The sequence below is a fragment of the Erythranthe guttata genome, chromosome 8 (genome assembly GCF_056151865.1).
Source record: "Erythranthe guttata isolate IM_541 chromosome 8, IM_541, whole genome shotgun sequence".
In the NCBI taxonomy this organism is placed as follows: domain Eukaryota; kingdom Viridiplantae; phylum Streptophyta; class Magnoliopsida; order Lamiales; family Phrymaceae; genus Erythranthe; species Erythranthe guttata.
The window spans coordinates 19,865,681-19,888,855 of record NC_142540.1 but is presented as its reverse complement, the minus strand read 5'-3'; the positions used below and the strand labels follow the sequence as shown (position 1 = coordinate 19,888,855).

The 23,175-nt window shown below is 32.9% G+C and overlaps 5 protein-coding genes across 5 annotated transcripts; 2 read left to right on the top strand and 3 right to left on the bottom strand.

The window, feature by feature from the left end:
- The first annotated feature begins 630 nt into the window (after positions 1-630).
- Positions 631-1,725, top strand: LOC105970319 (early nodulin-like protein 14). Its single transcript, XM_012995127.2, has 2 exons — positions 631-1,016; positions 1,121-1,725. The coding sequence occupies exons 1-2, from the start codon at positions 833-835 to the stop codon at positions 1,612-1,614; spliced, it is 678 nt and encodes a 225-aa protein (XP_012850581.2). The 5' UTR covers positions 631-832; the 3' UTR covers positions 1,615-1,725.
- Positions 1,726-3,685: 1,960 nt separating this feature from the next.
- Positions 3,686-4,328, top strand: LOC148768755 (protein RALF-like 19). Its single transcript, XM_088821144.1, has one exon. It carries the CDS (start codon positions 3,917-3,919, stop codon positions 4,292-4,294), a length of 378 nt encoding a protein of 125 aa, XP_088677270.1. The 5' UTR covers positions 3,686-3,916; the 3' UTR covers positions 4,295-4,328.
- An 857-nt stretch (positions 4,329-5,185) lies between these two features.
- Positions 5,186-9,507, bottom strand: EMB2737 (embryo defective 2737). Its single transcript, XM_012995251.2, has 12 exons — positions 9,171-9,507; positions 8,679-8,743; positions 8,401-8,499; positions 7,966-8,098; positions 7,613-7,672; positions 7,269-7,328; positions 6,905-7,027; positions 6,666-6,737; positions 6,442-6,579; positions 6,201-6,356; positions 5,989-6,096; positions 5,186-5,431 (listed from the first exon to the last, which is right to left on the bottom strand). Exons 1-12 carry the CDS (start codon positions 9,393-9,395, stop codon positions 5,396-5,398), a joined length of 1,275 nt encoding a protein of 424 aa, XP_012850705.1. The 5' UTR covers positions 9,396-9,507; the 3' UTR covers positions 5,186-5,395.
- A 601-nt stretch (positions 9,508-10,108) lies between these two features.
- Positions 10,109-13,453, bottom strand: LOC105970460 (RNA-binding S4 domain-containing protein). The gene is made up of 10 exons (XM_012995285.2): positions 13,226-13,453; positions 12,232-12,344; positions 11,982-12,113; positions 11,800-11,873; positions 11,600-11,708; positions 11,255-11,323; positions 10,911-10,975; positions 10,728-10,826; positions 10,527-10,626; positions 10,109-10,356 (listed from the first exon to the last, which is right to left on the bottom strand). Exons 1-10 carry the CDS (start codon positions 13,386-13,388, stop codon positions 10,294-10,296), a joined length of 987 nt encoding a protein of 328 aa, XP_012850739.1. The 5' UTR covers positions 13,389-13,453; the 3' UTR covers positions 10,109-10,293.
- Positions 13,454-14,436: 983 nt separating this feature from the next.
- LOC105970407 (proton pump-interactor 1) lies at positions 14,437-17,410 on the bottom strand. Its single transcript, XM_088822285.1, is given in 7 exon segments — positions 14,437-14,984; positions 14,987-15,571; positions 15,661-15,759; positions 15,869-16,063; positions 16,150-16,329; positions 16,421-16,609; positions 17,044-17,410. Coding segments are annotated over 7 exon segments (1,923 nt in total). The 5' UTR covers positions 17,401-17,410; the 3' UTR covers positions 14,437-14,666.
- Positions 17,411-23,175: the final 5,765 nt, after the last annotated feature.

The following is a 23,175-nucleotide window of genomic DNA, read 5'->3' as shown; positions in this document are numbered from 1 at the left end:
AAGGTATAAAGTGTACTCATAGAAACAAAGTTCATTAAATTACTTGAACACTAAAAAAAAAATCCGTCGCATAAAAAATAAATTCTCTCATAATTTTCTCTGACAAAATTATTCAATTGGTATATATATTTTATAGTAATTTGTGAAAATATTCGATTGGTAGATCTTTTCAACGGTAGAATTAAAATACACAATTTTATGTATAAAGTATTGAAGTGTAACGATGGAGATAAAACTTTTTATCTCAAATTTTGTTTTAAAAAAAGTTGGAATAGATAAATGACACTCTTAATAAACAATTTCGAAATCGACATTATTTCCATAAATTTCAAAATTTTCGAAATCAGAATGAATTTTCAATTTTCAAAATTAGAAACATTGTCGATTTTCACTAAAAAAAAACATACAAACTTTTTTGATTGAAAAAAAAATCCCTTTTTCATTTTTTTTTAAATTATATATTTTTCAATCCATTCCGTTCGATTTTATAACCGCTATAAATATCCAAAATTCCGAACCTTCAAAAATCGAAATCCAAAATAAAACAGCACAAGCCAGGTCATCTCCAGTTCAATACTTTTTTTTTCCTAACCGTTAAGTCCATAACTAATTGCCAAGTGTACACCACCTTTTTTTTTTTTTTTTTTTTTTTATTACAAAAAAAAAAAAAAAATTATACATACGAATTTATTATTTTCAACGGTAACTTCTCTACAGCAAGTAAAACCCCCCCTATAAATATCACACTTCCCTCACCTTCACTTTTCCATTCTGTAATAGTTTCTCTAGAAGCTTCCTCATAAATCTTCATCTGAAACCCTAGATTTCCGCCATGGCTGAACACAGTCGGAGCTTTCAATTTCTTCTCTCTCTTGTGTTGTTTTCTTTTTTTGCATGCTCCTCTTCGTTTGCTTATCAGTTCGTCGCCGGAGGTAGAGATGGTTGGGTGGTGAAACCGTCGGAGAATTACAGCCAGTGGGCTCAGAGGATGAGGTTTCAAGTCAACGACACCATCTGTGAGTTTTTTTTTTCTCTTTGGCATTTTGTCGAACAGTTGGTGGGGCTGAAAATTTGGTTTTGATCTGATTTTTTTTGTTTTTTTTGATTTTTTTTTGGGTAGTGTTTAAGTACAGTAACGCGTCGGATTTTGTGGCGGTGGTGAATAAAGACGATTACGACAACTGCAACGCCGGAAATCCGTTGCTGAAACTCGCCGGCGGGAATTCAGTCTTCAAGTTTGATCGTTCCGGCCCGTTCTATTTCATCTCCGGCGACAAGGCCAGCTGCGATCAGGGTCAGAAGTTGACTGTTGTTGTTTTAGCTGTCCGTAACCGCCTCACGCCGCCGGCCGATTCTCCTTCACCCGCCGCGGCTCCGCCGACGGGATCGCCGTCGCTTTACCCGCCGTCTCCATCTCCTTCCGGTGGAGCTCCTGCACCGGCGGCAAGCAACGGCTCAGGGGCGCCGTCTCCGGGGGGTGTTTCTTCGACGCCGGCGGAGAACAGTGCTCCCGGTACTGGTAGCCCTCCGCGGCGTAATTTAGCAGCACCGTCGTGTGCGCCGTCGATTGTCCTGGTGGCGGCGGTGTCGCTTGTTTTTCAAAGTATTTTTTGAATTATTTTTGGGTAGGAAATTATTTTAGTTGGTGTTATACTGTTGTCTTATTATTTCATTTGTGATTCATTTGGAATTTTATGAGTAGGTGAATATATTTCTATTTTTCAATAGTTACTTTTGAATTTCAAGAACAAATATTCCTGCCAATTTATTGTTCACTCCTCCATTTTCTCATTTTTACAAGATAGACACACACCTGAAATATATATATATATACACACACACACACACACACACACACGTATCATGTATGTATATCGACTGTGAGCCTGTGTATGCACGGACACGGGAACATGGACACGGTGAAATCCCATTTTCTAAAGATATGGATACGAAAATGTGTAAATATAAAAAATACAAGGGTACATTTGTAAATTTTAGAAATTGCTGTTAACTAATATACTTATCACCATTTACATATTTGTATCTACAAATCATATATAATATAATTTACATGTTTCGGTTGGTATTATCATTCCACAAATTTCATATGAGACATATAATTTTATGTTAGAATGGAATTAGCATCTAAAAAAATATTAAAACACCACTAGAAGTGAAAAAAAATACGTAAGATTTTAGATTTTTCAAGCGAAGGTAAATCGAGTCTTTAATTTATTTAAAATGAATTTAGTTTTTTTTTTTTTTTGGTGGAAACGCGTTACTATTTTTTCAATATTACCAGAAACGTCCGCAAAACTTTTAAATATTTATGAAAATGGCCCCAAAACATTTTCGACAAGTGTCATGAAGCTTCGATTTCGCAAACGTTTTCAAAACGTGAAAACGCGTATGCACCGAAGTTTCCGTGCATCATAGACTGTGAGCCCATCAAATGGTTCGATATTTTGTACTCGTTTAATGTCGGCAAGAAGATCTTTATCGAGTTGATTTTGATTTTAAATAAATGATAGATATGCATTCACTCGTTTTCAAAAAAAGATTAATGATTACCAAAAAGAAAATATCTTTGATGATTGAGTGACGAGGCTTATAGCATTTAAGCTCTCTTATAATTCATGTATATAGTGTCCCTTTCAAAGACTTATTAAATGAAGATTACTAGTTCCAACCTCCAACCTTACTCACTAATTGTCTTCTTATATTTGTGGTCGACTTAGGCTGTTGTGTTTGATACGATTAAACACTGAATGTTGAATGTTGAATATATGGTTGAATAACTAATAATGGTTTATGAATATTGAATGAATGTTGAACTATTAAGCTCATTTGATAGTTTAAGATCAGCAACGAATAATATTAATTTGTTGTTATAACCTTGGTCAAATGCTAAAATATTTGCTAATTGAATCATTAACACCATATATGCATATATGTAATTTTTTTAGCATGATTAACGTAATTAACAAAGTACGAAAATATTCCACGTAAATTGTTTCACGTTTCACAAATTAAGTTTCAGGAAAAATATGAAAATATTTGGGTTTGAAATCCTCTGTAAGGACTTTTTCGGAAAAAAAATTATTGTTTAAGATAAATGAAAGAGCAAATTATATAATTTACCCATGAATTTTGTTAAAATAGATGGAAGAATTTGTTAGGATACACAAAAAAAAAAATGATATATTACTTATAAACTGAAAAGAATACCATAGATTTTGATACTAGGAGAAAGGTTATATTCACAATTTTTGGAAAATATAATTCTATGTTTCTATTTATATTGAATAATAGTATAAAATTATTAAACTACTCCTTAAAATCCTTGAAATAATGAAGTCATAAACAAATAATTGCCTTGAAAGTAAAGTTGCCTTGCATATGTGATATATGTGTTTTGCCTAAACATAAGTTTTTTTCCACGTAATTATATCATTAATTCATACGAAAAATAAAGTTTATTCAGTGCACTTCGAGAGGCCGCGAATTCATTAGTAATTAAAAAGACAATCGTCGTCTTTCCTATAAATACCAAAACCTATAAAAATATACTCCATAGAATTTTCTAAGGTAGCCCCACATATACATTTTTTAATCCATCAAGTTTTTTTTTTATCTAATTTAAGTTATTGAATTATTAAATTTAAAAGAAGAAAAAAGAAAAAACAAGGAGAATAAAACACGGGCCCTAAAATTTTGCACAACCACCCCTTCACTTATCGTAAATTGCGTTCCACCACCAATTTTTAACTTTCTTTTCTTCCCTTCTCCGCCTAAACAAGAAAATAATACAAAAAGGAATAACCAGAAAAAAACATCTCTCTCTCTCTCTCTACATTTAACTATCAAATCTTTTAATCCCAAACCCTAATTTTTTTTCTTGGCCGTACTATACGTCATGGGTTTCCGATTGGGACAGCTTTTCCTGGTGGTGGCGGCGGCGCTGGCCGCCATGGCCGTGGTGGCGCATTCATCGGACCACCACCACCACCACCACAACAACGTATTCATCAGGCTGGCCGGGGGGTCTCCGGCCGACGGCGGGCTGGTGGCGAACGCCCTTGATGGGGCGGACGAGTTCATGATGGAGTCCGACACCGCGCGCCGCCAGCTCGGCGGCGGCAGGGGATACATAAGCTACGGCGCGATGAGGCGGAACAACGTGCCGTGCAACCGGAGAGGGCAGTCGTACTACAACTGCAACAGCCACCAGAAGGCCAACCCTTACCGCCGCGGCTGCACCAGAGCCACCCACTGCGCGCGAAATAACCGCTAATTTCAAAAAAAATATATATATATATATATATTTAAAAAAAGTTCAATCTTTATTTTATATTTTTTAAATAATGAATTAAACCAAAAAGGTAAATAAATAATATGTATTTATTTAATTCTTTTAATTGTATATCGAGTTGATAAGTCAAAATTTAGGCTCATCATAATATATATATATATATATATATATATATATATATATATATATATATATATATATATTAGTATATTAATATTAATTATTTAATTTTAATAATTTCCTTTATATCTATTTTTTTTAGAACTGGAAGTTAAACGTGTAAGAAAAATCTTGTGTTATTGATGTTGGACAATTTTTTTATCCGGCTGTTAGTAAACACAATCTTGATTTCGAGCTTATCTTATATATAAAAGTAATAAACGTTAGTGAACTTAGGAAACCTAAGGGCATTTTGGTAATATTTTATGTCATAGTTGATTAATTTTTTTTTTTAAAAATTATCTCCAATTTTTGGACCATTATCTACTCTTTTTCAGCATTTTCTCTAATTAATTATTCAAACGCCAGGGCAACCTTAGGACACACACTAATGGTGATTTTGTAATATTATTTGAATTTCTTTTTATCGTTTTTTTATATTCAAACCCCATCTTATCTATTTATTTTATTTATCCTCGTCTTTGTAATTGTATTTTTTTAATGTTTTTTTAATTAATTCTCTAATTTTTACTCTTAAAATGTTATCACGTTAATTATCTTTTGAAAAATACTAGTTTTATTAATAGGATTTGTTAATATCATTAAAAAAATGCAAATTTCAAAAAATCCTCGCTGCTAAATTTAATTTTCTCATCAATTTGGGGAAAAAATGAAATTATATAAAATAATAAATAAATAAATAAAACACCATAGTGTCAATGATTATGATCATTTTTTTTCCAGGGGATAATTAAACACAACATACAAACTTTTAGGATATATATTTGGCACAGCAGTAGCAAAAATATATAGCCAACCACATCTTAAATTGTACTCCAAAGAAATTCAAAATCTGCTACTAATATATCTAAATATTCCGCGACGCGACGGGGAAAATTGTATACGGGTTGCAGACGGTAACCCTCAAAACAGCCACCATCGTCGCCTGCCCTGATTTTTCTGCAGACAAATAAGACAACGATCAATGAAGATTGTGTGTGTGTGTGTGTGTGCGCGCGCGACTTTGTTCCTTCCCTATACTCAATTAAGAGTGGAAATATGAACGAAATTTCCGATTCTATTCAGAAACTTTCTGATTTTGGAACATTTTTTTGTGATTAAAAATTCCAAAATCCCAATTTGTAGTTTTTTTTCCTGATATTTTAGGATCGGTATCATAATAATGTATGAATTTCGACTTACGATTTGATTTTTATTTCCGAAATTTCAATTTTATATTAAATTTACGATATAGATAATATATATATATATATATATATATATATATATATATATATATATATATATATATATATATATATATATATATATATATATATATATATATATATATATATATATATATATATATATTATCGATTAGGGAGTGGAATTCTTTAATTCCGTATTCCGTCGATTTCAATTCCAAAAATTTCGACTTTGGAATAACTATTTTCCAAAAATGCTAATTCCAATCAAATTGATAGCTGCAAAACAAGAAAGGAAGGCCAACAAACCTTTTGGTCTTGATTCCTCTGAGATGGCAACACTATTGGCTGAGGAAGGACGCTGTTGTCAACGTTCTTCAAGTACGGCTCTACTTTCTCTTTCAGCATCTCGTTCATCTGAAAAATCGAGTTACGAGCACAATCATCACCCTTTAAATGAACTTTTCAAGAAACCATCAAAATCGATAAAATAAAATAAATAAATAAATAAATTCACAAACCTTCTCTTCACGCCACCTTGTTTCCCACTGTGCATCCAATATTTGATCAGCAATTTCTCTTTGTGCATTAAGAAGAATCGTCATCTCGTACAGCTTCTTTGGATCTTTAAGGTCTTCTTCGGTCCAAGAAGATGCATTTAGTGGAAGGTCCAAATCCTGCAAAATTTCTTACATTAATCCGTATGTGTATCATTTCTTTCTTTATTTTTTTTTTTCGTGTATCGTAGAAAAATAAACATACCCCCCAATTTTGAGGGCGTGGGGGAGGATTAAGCTTCAATACTTCCGACTCTAGAGCTTTCTTGGCCTTGAAGAACGGAACATTTTTCACAATCACAGGATCCTCCTTAGCACGATTGGGATCGATAGAGATTAAAGCCTGTCAAAGTCGAATACTTTTAGCAGTGAATAAAAGCGGGAAAAAAATTCAAAAGCTTTTTTTTTTTCGTTTTAAATTTATACTACCTCTTGCAAATACTCCCAGCCAGGTTTTCGTTTGGCAACTTCATCACGGAGCTGGTCGTACCGTCTAGATTCCTAAACAACGATAACATAAATTTGCAAATCAGAAAGAAAAAAACATATAAAATCACCAAAAGAAGCAATGCGGATGGTTCGTCGATGGATGTGTTCAATTGCTTGCTTCATTTGACAGGTCAACCATTTTTTGTCCAATAACAAAATTAAAAAATGGGAAAGTGGACCTTGTATTCCCACCAAATTTTCTGCTTGATTTCATCATCAAAGTCAACACCTCCAACAATCTGAGGCAATGTTATCAGCCAAAATGCAGCAATGCTCGGGTCTTTCATGCTGTGAATTACATGCTGCATAAATAGACTCATATAAGTACCACTGCCGTTGATACTGATCCAAGCAAACTTATGTATTCAATATGGTTATATTATCAATCTTAGCACGAGATCAAGATAGGAAACGTCAGTTTGCGTGAGCATTTGAAAGCATCTTTACCGCACGGACTAATTTCAAATTTCTTACATAACAAGTTTCTATTTTATGATCTGTACTTATTTAGTATGGAAGTGACAGAATTAAAATAGCACTAACCTCGTAAGGATAGTCCATCTTACGTAAGATATTATATGCTTTCCACGGAGGTTCCATTATCTGAGGAAATCGGAAATATTAATAAAAATAGGATGCACGACAAATAACCGAATAAGCTTAAGCATCCAACTAGATTATCACAATGCAACTGTGATCGTACTTCAATAAACACAAGCATGGTGATGCTAGACACTATCCATCGAATATTTCTTAAGCACGTAATTCTTCACAAACTTCTATACAATCTTTACATTCAAAAATTTCTGAATAATAATATCTAAAAAGCACCACAAAACTCAAAATAATAAATCATTAAATGAGAATATAAAAGCACGGGATCTTACGTCATCTGCAGATATCCTAATCGGTAACTTGCCTTTGCATTCTGGACATTTCATCACTCCCTGCAAATGCAAGATAAGTGGTTCACAAATGATCAAAGCTCGAAAATAAATGTGTTATAACTTTTGAAAGTTACATAGTAGCAAAAGTAGTTAAAGAACCTAAAGTAGCAAAAACAAGAATTCGTCAGCAAAATCTAAACTTGAGAAGTAATTATCCCAGTGCCTCAAAATCCGACAAATGATACTAATAAAAAAAGTCATGTTTAGGATTATAGAGATTTGTCAACAATCTCAACAGCTACAGCAAAAAGATTCTAAGGTTTTCAATATATATAATGTCATGCAATGCTTACTGATCCTTCACAGCTCGGACATTCTTTACACGGCAACGGTAAATGAAGGTCGACACTTGAAGGAAGATGAACCAACTCAGCTCGGTTTTCGGAAATCGCATCTGCAATATTTGCAGCTGTTGCCTTCTCTCCACTACAAAAGTATCAATAACACACATAAATAAACTATCGTGCTAATACATTTGGGCCTCGTTTGGTTGCCAAGATAAGATTAAATAACCTAATAAAACCCAATCGTATTATTGGACCTTGGAAGATCCAATAAAAAACAGGCGTAAAAGGTAAGATAAGCCATGATAACATAATATTTGCGGGTCGACCAACAAATTATTGAGGATACCAAACATCAGACAAAATCTAACTATTAGTTAATAATGGCTAATCCCCCCAACCAAACGAGGCCTTATGTATAAGAATGCATATGTGTCGGCCTACCTTCTCAAGGCATAATTTTTCACTTGGTATTGCACCTTTCCCGAGCCTCTGCACATTGTACACTGCATGGCCTGCCACCCACTGCAGGTCCGACAATTCCTGCTTGCAAATAACGAGGCATTCAGTTTAATCATCTTATTTAATTAGCTGTTACGGCAATATGGAGACGAGAGTTGCAGATGCATAGTTAAATAATTGTAATTGTTTTCCATCAAAATCTTTGAAAAACGAAACTCCATTCAGTACTCTCAACATATAAAAAGATGTCGTAACATCACCTCTGACACAGGACCTTCTTTCCCATTTCGAACGCGATATCGTAGGTCCCAAGAGTAGCAATGGCCTGAATTCAAATATGGATTAATGAATCAAAAGGAAATACGAACAACTTCTTTTTATCCCAAGACAAGAACGTAGAATCGAGCAAGAAATCGCATAAACATCTTAACGCAACCGAATTCTGAGTATCAAACGAGCGAATTCTTTATCAGACGATAAGCCGTATTGCATGATAAACCCTTCCCACAAAAACAGTAGTACCCTGGCATTTTTCGGTTGTACCTTACCATTCTAAGTACCCCTACTTCACTAATCAGTCCATTTTTTCTTCAATTTTTTTTCCCCCAAATTAAGTACATAGGGTTTCCGTACAGAATAATTGCACCGAATTCTCCAAATTATCGTCAATAACTGAAGCATTGAGAAAAACCAAAACCTAAACATTCAAAAAAAAATCCAACTAGAAAAAATCACAGTCAATTGCAACATACGAAAATGGCGGAGTAAGAGAGCTTGGAGACGAATTCCGGCACGCCGAAGCCACGTGGCGCGGAGCCGGCGATGTCGAAGGGGAGTGTGAAGGGGGTAAGGACAACTTTGACGGGGAAATCGAGGATGTCCATGAATTGCTGACCATAGCGGCGAGAGAGGAACTTGTACTGAAGGTCAACGAATTTCTTGATGCTCGCCACCAGCTTCGCCGTTCCTCGAGACATTTTCCAGTTGCCGCCGACGGCGGAATGGTGGAGGGAATTTGGTTTTCTGCCGTGGAAGTAAAAGTTGAAGAAGATGATGATTTTCTGGATAATATTGGCAATGGGCTTAATAATTTTATGGATTTGGGCTTTGAAGAATTTTTTATTTTTATTTTTGGAATAAAATAAAATATTTATCTGAATTCGATATAAATTCGATTTTCGATCCGATTTTAATTTTAGAAAAAAATTGATTTTTTTTTTTTTTTTTTTTTTTTGTAAAATTACAATTTTATATCAAATATTAATAAGCATTTAATAATATAAAAATAGAATTGAAAATAAGTTAATACAAAAAATGTTCTTGATTTTGGTTCATTGTTTAACTTCAAGAAAACAAACTATACAACAATTAATACTTGATACTTGATAGTAATATTTATTTTATTTTTTTGGATAAATTAAATCAACAATTTATATACATACACTTATACTTTTAATGTGGTTTGTAAGATAAGTAATATTTTCTAATGCACATATATAATTGATGGTTACTTTGTCCCAAAAAAAAAAGAACATGTGGAATTTTTCTTTATGTGATCGTAAGCACGGGATACAGTAGAACCTCAATAAGTTAATAACCTTGCTTAAATAATATTTTTTTTGTCCCGACTCTGATAAAAATATATTATATTATTAGTTCGATAATTTAATATTTCACTAAATTAATAGAATTTTATTAGTCACGCGATTGGTATTAATTTATATAGGTTTAACTGTATATAACAAAAGTGTATAATTTACCGGTGCTGCAATAAACCGGCTATCCATCATCCAATACATCAAAATAAAAATTAAAAGAAATGAATAAATAAATACAACATAATAATAAAATAAAATAAAAAAGGTATCTCTTACATCACAAAAACTTTATTAGCTCCACTGCAAACTTTCCTTTCCTTGTTGAGTTTATTTCTCCAATCTGAACAGACAGCAGAATCTTCTTACAACAAGACAAAAATATAAAATGCATATTTTATTTATTTATATGATATAAATTTAAATCATTAGATTAGAAGATAATCAAGAAATTAAATCGGCATATATTATATATATACTGTAGCATTTAAAAGATTAGATTAAATGACTGACCTTCAATCTTCCTTTACCACTAACAGAGATGATGTCTCCTGTTCTTACCGTTGTATTGCTTTTCGTCACCGAGGCCCAGTTTACACGCACATCTCCGTCGCTATATACCAAAATAATACGTACAGCACAGTTCAATTACTCGATAAAATTCGCAAAATTAAAAAAGGGAAGGGAAGGGTAGAATGGGCATACATAACATACCTGATCAGATTAGCCATTTTGGATCGTGAAATTTTGAAACCGGCACTACCTACGGAATCGAGTCTTAGTGATGCTTCGACAGCTTTGAAAGACTTGGTCCTATGAGGATAAGTGAAAACGACGTCTCTGTTAATGATGCAAGAAAAAAAAAATTAAATAAAATATCAAATATGTAGTAATAACCTCGGGGGCTGGTATTCGAGAGCAAGCAATGGTATTTTTTGACAGGTGACAGAAACATTCCTAACCTGCAAAATTGTCGAGAAACGGAAAAGAGAAAATCATTTTTCTTATTTATTGAGACCGGTTCCTTGAATTTTTGCATCGGGTTTAAGTATTATTTCGAATTAAAATGCATATGTTGTGGGACATGTTGAAGCTAATTTCATGATCATCATCTAAAAATGTAATAACTTTTGGATTCTAAAAAAAAAACAAAAAAAAAAAAACGATATAAATATTTAATTAGTATTAAGCGTGTCCCGGATGGTTTGCAAATGCGTAGTTTTGTATATAAGACTGCCTACCTTGTCCAATGATGATGCAAGGAAGTCGACAAGTTCTGGAACAACAAGAATATGAGCTCCCTTTTCTCCCTACATAACCGAAATAAAGACAAATGTTCGGAGTAATTCATCTAACGGTTAATGTTTGAACTTTAAAACAGTCGGGTATTTCGAAATGATAGCATGATAAGAAACAAAGTCGTATATATAAGAGGCAACACCAATTTGTAAAAACGAAACTTATTCCGAGTCTTACCTATGCATTAACCTGTTTGGTAAAATAAGAGGTTTCGTTTACCAGGTTAAAATATTAGTGGTGGAAACGAAACCGAATTTGCGATACTGATAGCGGGTTCAAATTTATACCTCCAATATAATAATGTCTCCGAGCTTATCCCTAACAATCCCAGTTCCGAGAATTGCCCCAAGAAAGTCGCCATGCGAATAAGGTTCAAACCCGAAATTCCCCGAAATACTGCCGAATGAAACAGCTTCAAAATCGGAAATAAAATTCATGCATATTTTTGCCGAAAAACACATAGGCGTATGAACTGAGTCTAACTCACCTTAATGCTGCAACAATGTCCGGATCAGATGTCAGTACTTCCGGATGTCCAACGGAGAGCCGACAACGTTCAGCCTTGAATTATTTATACGTAAATGCAATAAATTTTTAAGATAATTTATAATGTCACAGAATCTCAAAAAACAAAAGGAAAACGAACAAAAAAAAAGTTGAATCTTTAACCTCCGGATATCCTCCCTGAGAAACAACTTTGATGTCGGAAAACTTCTCTAATGCTAGCATCGATTCTTTTAACACGGGCGGAGTGAGAAAATCAGTGTGTAGAACTTCTCGCCTCAATGATGCCCGATTCGCCTAATAATATACGCACAACAGAAAAATAGTTTCACAACAATCTAACGATTAGAAAAGACGAAAGGAAATTATCTTTGACTAGGCAAGAGTAATGTATGTATGTATGTATGATGTATACCATTTCAAGAACTCGCTTGACATCTTCGACTGTGTCCTTGTCTCTCGCACCTTTGAGAACAATGTCGGTTTCGCCCTTCACAGCCTGCGTGGGAGAATGGCATACCCCCGAAGCTGTGTTGCAAGAGCATCAATAACTGTACCAAGTTATCAACCGTAAATTGTAATAAAATTAAGCACCAAATCAACATGGTTAAACTGAAACCTGTTCGTAATGGCTCTTCTAACTTAGTATCGGATATCAATAATTTTTTGATTTCTTTATTATATGATTACCAATATAAGGCCACCTTTATCATATGGCTGCAATTTCATTAGCTCAACATACATTCCGTACTCGATTAACGTCTATCCTTCGAGTAACTACATTGTAACCACGATAAACGAAAACGCACTATCCGTAAATTGCATAATCGCGAAACCCAATAAAAATGATTATTTCAAAATTCAGTCTCTTCAAAAATTTGCTCATTTCTTCAGTCAAACTATAAATAAATAATTAAAAAAAATCAAAATTCAAGATGGTTAAACGAAACCTGTTCATAATAGCTCTTCTAACTTAGTATCAAATATCAACAATATCTTTCAAATTTTTAATTATATGGTTACCAATATAAGGCCACCTTTAACATATGGCTGCAATTTCATTAGCTCAACATACATTCCGTTCTCGATTAAGGTCGATCCTTCGAGTAACTACCGCAATATACGAAATCGAAACATAGCACTTGCCGCAACTACAATCACTACAAATCCGTAAATCGCATAATCGTGAAACCCTAGTAAAAATGATTATCTCAAAATTCAGTCTCTTCAAAAATTCCCAGAAATTTGATCATTTCTTCCGTCAAACTATAATTAAAAAAAAAAAAAAAATCCGAACAACAAAAATGTCGAAATTGTTCTTATTAAGCGCAATATATTGCCATCCACAAAGGGAAAAAAAAAACATACAAACACACAGACACACACAGTAGAAGAAATTACAAACGGACCTGAGGAGGTGAACGGAGCGGCGAGGGGGAAGATTCTGAAATTACTAGGGTTTGTTCTGAGATGAATTGAACGAAGCGATTCAAATTGAAGAACGGACCTTCTCGCAAAAGCTTGCGAGCAGAAACCAGTGGCAGCCATGGCCGATATGCGGAGTATCCACATCCTCTCTCGCCCTACCCCAATTGAATCCGGGTCGGTTATTCAAGTTGGGTTCGAGTAATCTTTAATCGAGCCAATAAATTGATTTTATTTAATTTTACATAGTATTTAGTTTTACAAGTTTCACACTTTCACTTGCTTCATTTTTACATTATTTTATCATTCATTTATAATCGAGCTTCATAGTTTATCGAACGAAAATATCCAAGTTTGGTTCATTATTTTCAAAAAAAAAAAAACGAGCTGAAACAATCTTTTAATAAAAAAATTCTTGAATTGGATATCGAGTCGTTTGATTTAATTATTGACCTGATCTAATAGATTGGCCTACCATATTCAAATGTCTTATTTGGTTCTTGGCTAAGTTTATAATTTGTTAAAAACAACACATGAGATTCTGAGACGTTTACGAGCTTATAAATTCTTTTAAAATGTTTGATAAAAAAATTTTAAAAGATGTCAAAAATTTTAAAAATAAGTTGTTGTCTAGTAATTAAAAAAATAATGCATATGCCCCCATTTTCATTTAAGATCTTAAAATAAAGTAAATAACTTATAAATTCATTATTCAAATACTTAAAAAAATAATTTAAAAATAAGATCAGAATTTATCAACTCTTCCACAACTTATCATTTGTTTATAATAAATTTGGTCAAACAGGCTCTAAATAGTATAATTCAGTAACTTTTTATTTATTTATTTATTTTTTTTGTTGAAAGATTCAATTTTCAAACTATATGAAATCAGCCATAAATTACTATGATTTCGGATGTATAAACCTACAAAATGTTGTTACAATTTGAAAATTATGATACAATTTTATTTTGAAAATACAAGTAAAACAATAAATATTCAGTTAATTTCAAAAGACACCTATATACTTCAATTAATTCCTTACAAAAGATTAAAACCAAAGCAGACTATGTCAATATTTATAACTTTTTAGCAATTCATATAACACAGTGGTGCCGAATACAATTATAAATATAAATAAATACACATAAACTCGACTTCGACATCATTCAAACATCGAATACATAGAGTCGAGGGTGCAGAAAATATTCAGAGTCAAAATTGAAAATATATCAAGCCAAAGTATTCTACCAACAGTTTCGATGCTTTAACTCGAGCAGTTGCTCGAAGCAGAAAACAGAGGAGGCAAAAAAAAAAACAATTAAATTAAAAAAAAAAAAATGGTTCTTGCTAATATAAAAAAGTTTCTCATCATCATCAAAAAGAGTTTTAGTTCTTCGATTCAACACAAAGCGGATTTGCCTCGACTAAGATAAATAGCTATAGCCAACAACAACAAGCACGAAAATGGCAAAGGCAGAAGACCCAGCCCACAACCAGTAGTTCGTTGCCTTCTTTCGTTTAAGTATAGCTTTAGGGAGTGAATCCAAACCTCTAGATCGTACTCTTTGCTTCACCGTTTGTTCTTTACGATCCTTATTCTTTTGTGGGACCGGAGTTTCGATTTTTTCCTCCACATTTTCCAGCTCAGCAACTTCTGTAACACTCTCAGTTGGTTCTTCAGATTCCGCAGCTGCTCCACTCTTCTTCCTAGCTTTCTTCTCACGCTCCTGTATAAATCGAGAGCCAAGACAACTTTCACTTTAAACATAATCGAGAATACAAAAAAATATGAGTAAATAAATAAATAAATAATTTCCTTGATCTTCTTTTCAGCTTCTTTCTGAGCTTTAATTGCTGCTTTAGCAGCTGCTTTCTCAGCCATTTTCTTCTTCCTCTCCTCTGCTTGATTACGCTTAGCTATCTCTTCTTGTCTCTTCAGCTCTTTCAACTTCTTCTCATCAACTTCATCTTTCTTTACCTTTGGCAGTTTCTCGACAAAAAAAGCCTCCTCGTCAACTTTCTCCAAGTTATCTGTTTTGCCGTTTCCTTCGTTTTTAACACTCTTTGGTTTCGCAGCTTTCTGGTCGGAAGAAACACCACCTTCAGCGGTGGGAATGGAATCTTCCTTGGGGGTTTGTTTTGGGATCGGTTTAACCACCGCAGTTGCGGATGGAACAGATTTCTCAACTTGCAACAATGGCTTCTCGTCTATATTCCTCATTCGACCATCTTTACTCAACTGCCTCATGTCAAGTGATTGCAAGATTCTACTCACGTAGTCATCCCTAACGGCCTTATTACTATTCCAGAGCGACATGAATTTCTCGACCTAGCACAGGGAGAAAAAAAAAGTTTGATAAACCGTCTTGAATAATCACAGTAACTTAATCTTAAAATATAGCAAATTATCCACCAAACCTCTGAAGCTGCAAGCTCCTTTACAGCTTCCACATCTTTTTTTGCGGCAAGTACTTTCGCTTGTGTCAAGACTGTACGGTTTTGGTAGAAGGGCGCATTCTGAAAGTCACCATGAAAGTGCAAAGATTGCAATAAATGATAGAATGGAGCAAGTGAAACAACCCAAATTTACTAAATATTGTTGTAATTATAGACAGAATCATCATACCCCTTCCTCTCGTTGTTTCCTCATTCCATTGATATTATCGAATATCTTGTCCCTCTTTTCGGTGATTGCTGTCAATTCTTCTTCTAGAGCATCTATATCTTTCTCTATTGCCACTTTTGCTTCATCTAGTTGCTTAATCTTGGCAAAGATCACTTGTTTCTCCTTTCGAGCACCATCAAGATCAACTCCTATCGACTGAGATCGCACAGTTATAAATATTAAATACAACGTCACATGGCAACACCAGAAAGAGGAAGTTTTTTTCATGACTAGCTTCTTACCTTGACCTGGTCTTGAATCGAACTCTTTTCACCCAAGGAATCTTGAAGCCGAGCCACCTCAGCAGCATTTGCGATAACCTTATCCCTAGTCGCTTCGAGTTGTTTGATTTCCCTGAGGATCTGTTTTTCTTCACTAAGGGGAATGCTTTCATGCTGAATGCGGTATTCGTAACTTTTGATCTAATTAATTTCGGTTACCAAAAACACAAGTATTAGCTTCTGAAATTACAATGTGGTAACTCAAACGGAATGTATTTCGACTGAAACTTACGAGGCGGTTGAGTTCAGCCTCAGATGAACATAACTGAACCGAACCCTTCTCTCCAGAAGGACCTCTCATCTTGCCAAGAGCCTGCTGCAGAGGTTCCATTTCTTTTCTCTTTTCGTCCATAGCTGTCCTAAACTGTTTATTCTCGACGCTTAAAGAATGTATTTCAGTTCTTATCTGAGCCCGTTCAGCCTGCAAAACATGACCACATTAATATTATCCAGTTTTCCATGATCCAAATTGTATGGTAGACAATTAAATTACAACAAGAACGTGACTGGACCAAAATCAGCTGTTTTGACAGCTTACGTGGGAACCTACATAAATGCAAAAAACTTGGATTGTGTTCTAGAAACTGCAGTTTGAAAATTCTTTTACATGAATTTCACATTATACTTTATAAACGAGACCTTACTCAAACTTATACTCAAACAATTCTATCGCGGTCAAATTTCTAGAGGATATTGTTTTTTATGCCCATTCCCATTTAACCAATCTTAGATCAACCTAAGATAAAAAAAAAGTCCCGAAATGCATTCATGTCATTCAGCACCATGCATTGGTAGTTGCATGAGCTAGGAGTGCATACTAGACATTGCCTAAAAAAGAAAGTAACCATAGTTTACCCTTTTAATCTTCAATTTTTCGAAAATCTGAAAACGGGCCTGATTCTTTTTCTGCAGATCATTCTCTGCCATGTCAAGTTTAGCCCTCAGATTCTGGTCTTCCAATGCTCGGTATTTCACAATGTAAAAAGAGTGTATTTGAGAGGGCGCGGGCCACTCATCAACTGCATCCTTTGGGAGATTTGGCTCGGGCCAGTCATCAACCACATCCTTTGGGACATCAGGCTCGGTCTGCTTATTCAGTTCGCCTTCAACCGGTGCTTCTCCGCTATGAGAGCCAAATGAAATGTTCACCTTTTCAGTTTCTGCTGACATGTTGGCTTCTTTAACCGCTTCCACAGCTTTGTTGTTGTCCATAATCTCCACACCTGTTAAATAAAAAAAAAAAAAAAAAAGAAAACAGCAACAAGTGGCAAGTTTATCACGAATGTTGAAACACCGAAACAATCCGATTACAATAATAAATAAGCACTTATAACATAGATCAGCAGATTTCCCAAATTAATTGCAATGTTACTGGAAATTGCTTGCAGTAATCATTCATCAAGAAATTTTTAACAGATAAAACTAATTTTTTTTCTCAGTTATCAATCTTCAATAAAATCATGAGATCAAAGCTTAAACCTTTAACAGCAAAATCATCACAACCAACGCGCACAAAATTACTAAAATTAATAAATCCGTTACAGAATCAAAACAACACACATGCAGGGGGCTATACATCGCGCACGCATAATTGAATTTGAGCGAGAGAAAACAATTGGCAAAATCAATTGAACGCAGATTAAGCAAATTACAACACAAAAAAACAAAATCTCTATTTAAAAAAAAAAAAACCAAACTCAATCTCCGTCGATCAAAATCCAATTGTACCTAAAGAGGATCGAGATACGTAGATCTGGCAATAGTATATTCAGAGAAATGAGAAAACTGGAGAAAGGAGATGGTGAATTGAGGGAGGGTTTAAATGAAGAGAAGCAAAAATGGCGGAAAATTACCTGCAATGGCAAATAACACTTAGCGGAGAATTTGATGGGACTGTTATGAGAGAGAAAAGGACCCCCAGATCTCTTATGCCTTTTTAGTGTGTGTGTGTGTGAGAGAGAGAAGAGAGAGAAGGAGAGTTAGAGAGAGTTAGAGAGAGAAGATAGAGAGAGAGAGAGAGAGAGAATTGATTATCAAAATTTTGGAGAGATTAAATTTAAATATAGACAAAAGTAATTTATTTACTAGGAGAGGGGTAAGTACAAAAAAAGTCAAAGAAATTGGTCTTTCTAATGAATCTTTAAATTAATCTTATTTCCATATTTTAATTTTTAACTAGATACTGGTAATAAGTAATATTTAATATTTTTACTCATATAATTGATTTATCTTTTAATAAAATTTCTTCCACTTATAGTTGTAGTAAAAATTTGAAAGTAGCTTATAATTTCCCATTTTTATCTTTCATATCATCAATGTAAATGAATCACGTGAGCCGAAACGCGTAAATGTTAAAACTTATTTGAATTTTATCGGAATTTTAAGGTTTTGGTTGAACTTAATTGAATCAGGTCAAACGAGCTTTAATCGAATCGGAAATAAATTGAGCTCGAGTAGTTTGACTTTTTATACATACTATTATTTATTTTTATTTTTATTTTTTTGTAATCGAGCTCGAGATCCGTTATGGAACGAAAATATACGTTCCTATAACAAATGGAGCTTAGATAATTTTTTAATGAACAACCTCGAATAGAAAATAACTAAAAAAAGAATACCAAGCCTAATTATGGATTAATAATTACATTATTATATAAATAAAAAAATAAAAAAAGGCCAAAAAGTAATATAATAATAATAAAATATATAAAAGAAAATATAAATAGTGGTCCTGATTCAGAATATGAATGTTGGTTTTGTTGGTAAGCGCTGAAATATTGAACACGTTTTTGTCCTAACTTTTGACTTCATTACCACCACTCATGCTCGATGATTACGAGGACAATTTTCCATCAATTGATTTTTCACCAAAAATTTAAAAATTAAAATTTTGGAAATCGATACAAAAGAAATTGTATCGAAAAAGTTAAATATGGATCGTAATCGGCCGAATTCAGAAATTGTATTATGTACTTTGCTATAATATAAAATACATAATGATAGTATATTGAGATATTACAAAGGTAGCTTTTGTTAAACAAAAATCATAAATTGCAGGAATATTTTCAGTAATTAAAATTAGATCGATAATCAGAGTCTCATATATAATTTAGAAAATCAAAAATTAAAATTCCAGAAATTTAAATATAAAAAATATTATTCTAAAATAAAATAAATCGAATCGAAAAATGGTCATTATAATCATTATATATATATATATATATATATATATATATATATATATATATATATATATATATATATAACATTCAAAAAAGAGGGAAAACATAATAATTTTGCTATACTTTCTGTTTTCAAGAAAACACACACACACACACACTTCTAAGCAATAAAAAAATAGAAGCAAATGTAACGCAATTCTTTCGATACTCAAATCTTATAGAAAAAATTATTTAGTATTTAACATGATTTTAAATTATATTGGACAATTCCTAATCTTTGGACATTGAATATGGGCTGAGATTAAATGTACACATAATGAGCTAACTCTAGAATCTGGTCATATATTATATGGCCCAACAAATATAGAGAAAAAAAACAATAATAATAATAGTAATAATTTAATCACGCCAAAATATTAATTTATTTTTTTAAATAAAAAATGAATGATAATGTGATAGTAAGATAAAGATGGTGACATCAAATCAAATAATAGCAAACTAAAATTGGTTGTTAACTGGGTCCTAATTAAAGTTCTTAATATAATTGGAATTTTATAAATTGTTCAAAATTAAGTAATACATTCTTTATTTTTTTTTTAGTCCGCGTGTCCGTCATGGTGTGAATGATCTAGCGATTGAAGCACTTGACTCAATTGATTCAGCTTCGAATCGACTTGCCAGCGCTCGTTATCTCGAGTTTGTTACGCATGGTTAGTCTAACGTAGTTTACGTCTCTCGTATGGTTAGCTTAGTATGACTTACGACTCTCGTCTATTGTAAAATTTGCAAACTATTATACGAAAGTATAGGTTTATTCAATGCGGAAAAAAAATTTGAATTCCAGATTCTCAAATGAGTTGATCCAAAATTTGGTAAACTACCACTCATCTAATATGGATGTCTTTTTTATATGAAATAAATAATAAAAATAGCAATCTTTTCAAAAAATAATAAAATAACAATGACAATAATATTTCAGTAGAATTAGAAATATGGGGTCTTTACAAATAAGCCCATCAATGGGTACTTATTTATAAAGAGATCAAGACAAAAAACTCATTTACCAATAAGTACACACATGGTCCAGATTTTTGTAAAGGACTAAAATAACCCCTCATACTTTAATATGCTCCAATTTCATCCTTAACTTTATTTAACTTCAATTTGACCCCAAATTTCACAAATTATTCAATTTTGACCCAAAACATTTATTTTTTCAAAAAAAATTATTTTTTCAAAAACTTTTTTTTTCCCGCCGGATTCCGGCGTTGACTTTTCATTTTTTTTTTCTTCTTCCGGATTTTTTCGCCTGTTTCCGGCGCTGATTTTTTCGATTTTTTTTTTTTGGTTTATTTTTTTCTCTTCTTTTCTTTCTTTCTATAGTTTTTTTTTTCGTTTACACAACAATATTGCTGTGATTGACAGCAATATTAACTATCTTACTGTTAAACACAGTAAAATTAACTAAACTACAGTTTAACACAGTAATATTGCGATATTAATCTCTAGCACAGTAATATTAACACAACAAAACTCATTATTATTGTGTAATAGAGTAATATTCCTATGTTGACCGTTCAACAAATGTAAACATGATAAAAAGTCAAAAGAATTAATATTACTGTGAGTGACAGTAATATTACTATAACAACAGTAATATTACCGTCAACCACAGTAATATTATTACGTTACTCTGTGAATAACTCAAACAAACAAAAAAATACAAACAAAATAATAATATTGATGTGGTTGACATCAATATTACTATAACAACAGTAATATTACCGTCAACCACAGTAATATTATTGTGTTTACAGTAATATTACAATAATAGACAGTAATATTATTACGTTACTCCGTGAATAATTCAAACAAAGCAAAAACCCCAAAAAATTAATAATATTGATGTTGTTGACAGTAATATTATTGTGTTTACAGTTATTTTACTGTCAAAGACAGTAATATAATTACGTTGACTTGTCAACAAATCAAAAAAAAAAAATTAACAAAAAAAATAAATAATAATATTACGTTAATTTATTGTCAACGGCGGAACAATTACATAAATGTATTGTCAACGGCAGTATAATTACGTTAATTAACTATCATTGACAGTATAATTACGTTAATTTACTGTCAGTGATAGCACAATTACGGTCAATGTTTAGCGACGGACGTTAAAAAAAAAAACAAACAAACAAATAAACAAACAAAAAAAAACTTAAAATACTCTAAAAAAAGTCAACGCTGGAGACCGCCGGTCAACGCCGGAAACCGGCGAAAAAATCCGGAAGAAAAGAGAAGAAAAAATAAAAGAGAAAAAAAACGAAAAAGTCAACGCCGGAAACCGGCGAAAAATCCAAAAGAAAAAAAAATTGAAAAGTCAACGCCGGAATCCGGTCGGGAAAAAAAAATTGGAAAAAAAAAATTGGGGTCAAAATTGAATAATTTGTGAAATTTGGGGTCAAATTGAGGTTAAATAAAGTTAATGATGAAATTGGAGCATATTAAAAATTGGGTATAAATGGTTGAGGGTAATATTGGGATATATATGAATGTTTCCTTTATTTATAATAAATATTAAAGGGATGGGCTTATTGGTGAAAGAGATATAGCCCCTAAACCTAGAATAATAGATATAGCCCCTAGAAATAATCAAATAATATACCGTGTGAAATAAACCCACCAGGCACCAACAATTTGTTTCGTTTACAACATTCTTCTCATCTATAACTTGTTAATACGTACAAGAATTAAATATCTTGATTCTTTGAATTATAAATTGTCAACTTTAATTTTTTTATATAATCAAGTACACTATCTTTTTTGTATTCTTACTATGGCCCAAAATTTTATTTTATCATACTCTATGCCTAACTCCCGGTAATTATTATTAAGAGTTAATTGCACATAAGCCCCTGTGTGATCTTGAATTGTTGAAAAACCCCTTGTGTTAAAATTTTTTTGCAAGAACTCCCTACGTTGTATTTTACAAAGCACACTGCCCCTTTTTTCGTTTTTTCCTGTTGACTTAGATGAAATGTCAAAATTACCCTAAATTCAAAATAAAACAAAAAAATAATATTCAGCCCAAAAATTAAAAAAATGAATCCCTCGAAAACAAAATACCAAAATAAAAAAGAGAGGATAATGTACAATTGCTTCATCTTCCCTGTTAAACCGATACACCACCCACTCCCTCCCTTCACCCCTACCCCAAACCCGAACCCAACAAATTTCTATCAAATTCCTCAAATGGTGGATCCACCGCCGCACACGTCGGAGAGCTACCGTGGAGGTGATTATGGGGGCGAACATGGTGAAGGGGGGTACGATGGTGACCGTGGATCTCTTCCTTTGATGTTTTCCGGTGAGGAAGATACCGGAGATGGTGTGAAGATGGTTGCCGGTTGGAGTGACGTTTGTGGTTTGATTTGGGAAGACGGCCTTTTTGGAAATGGGAAGGATTGAATTGCAAATTTTGAAAACTTCGTTTTGGGGCATATAGAATTTTGAGGTGAATTTTTAATTTTGAAAATTTATAATTTAAAGGAATTTTCGTCTTTTGGGGTCAAAAGTACACTATCAGTCGCACAACCCGCGCGTACAGCACTCAATAAGCTGTTAGGGACCTTTTTGCCTTTGATTAATTTTTATAGGGGGGTTCTTGCCAATTTTTTCAACACAGATATTTTTTCAGCAATTCAAAATTACACATGGGTGGTTTTTGCAAAAAACTCTTATTATTAACATATGGATAGATAAAATTAAAGTTGCAATCAAATCAATTAATAAGATATGTAAT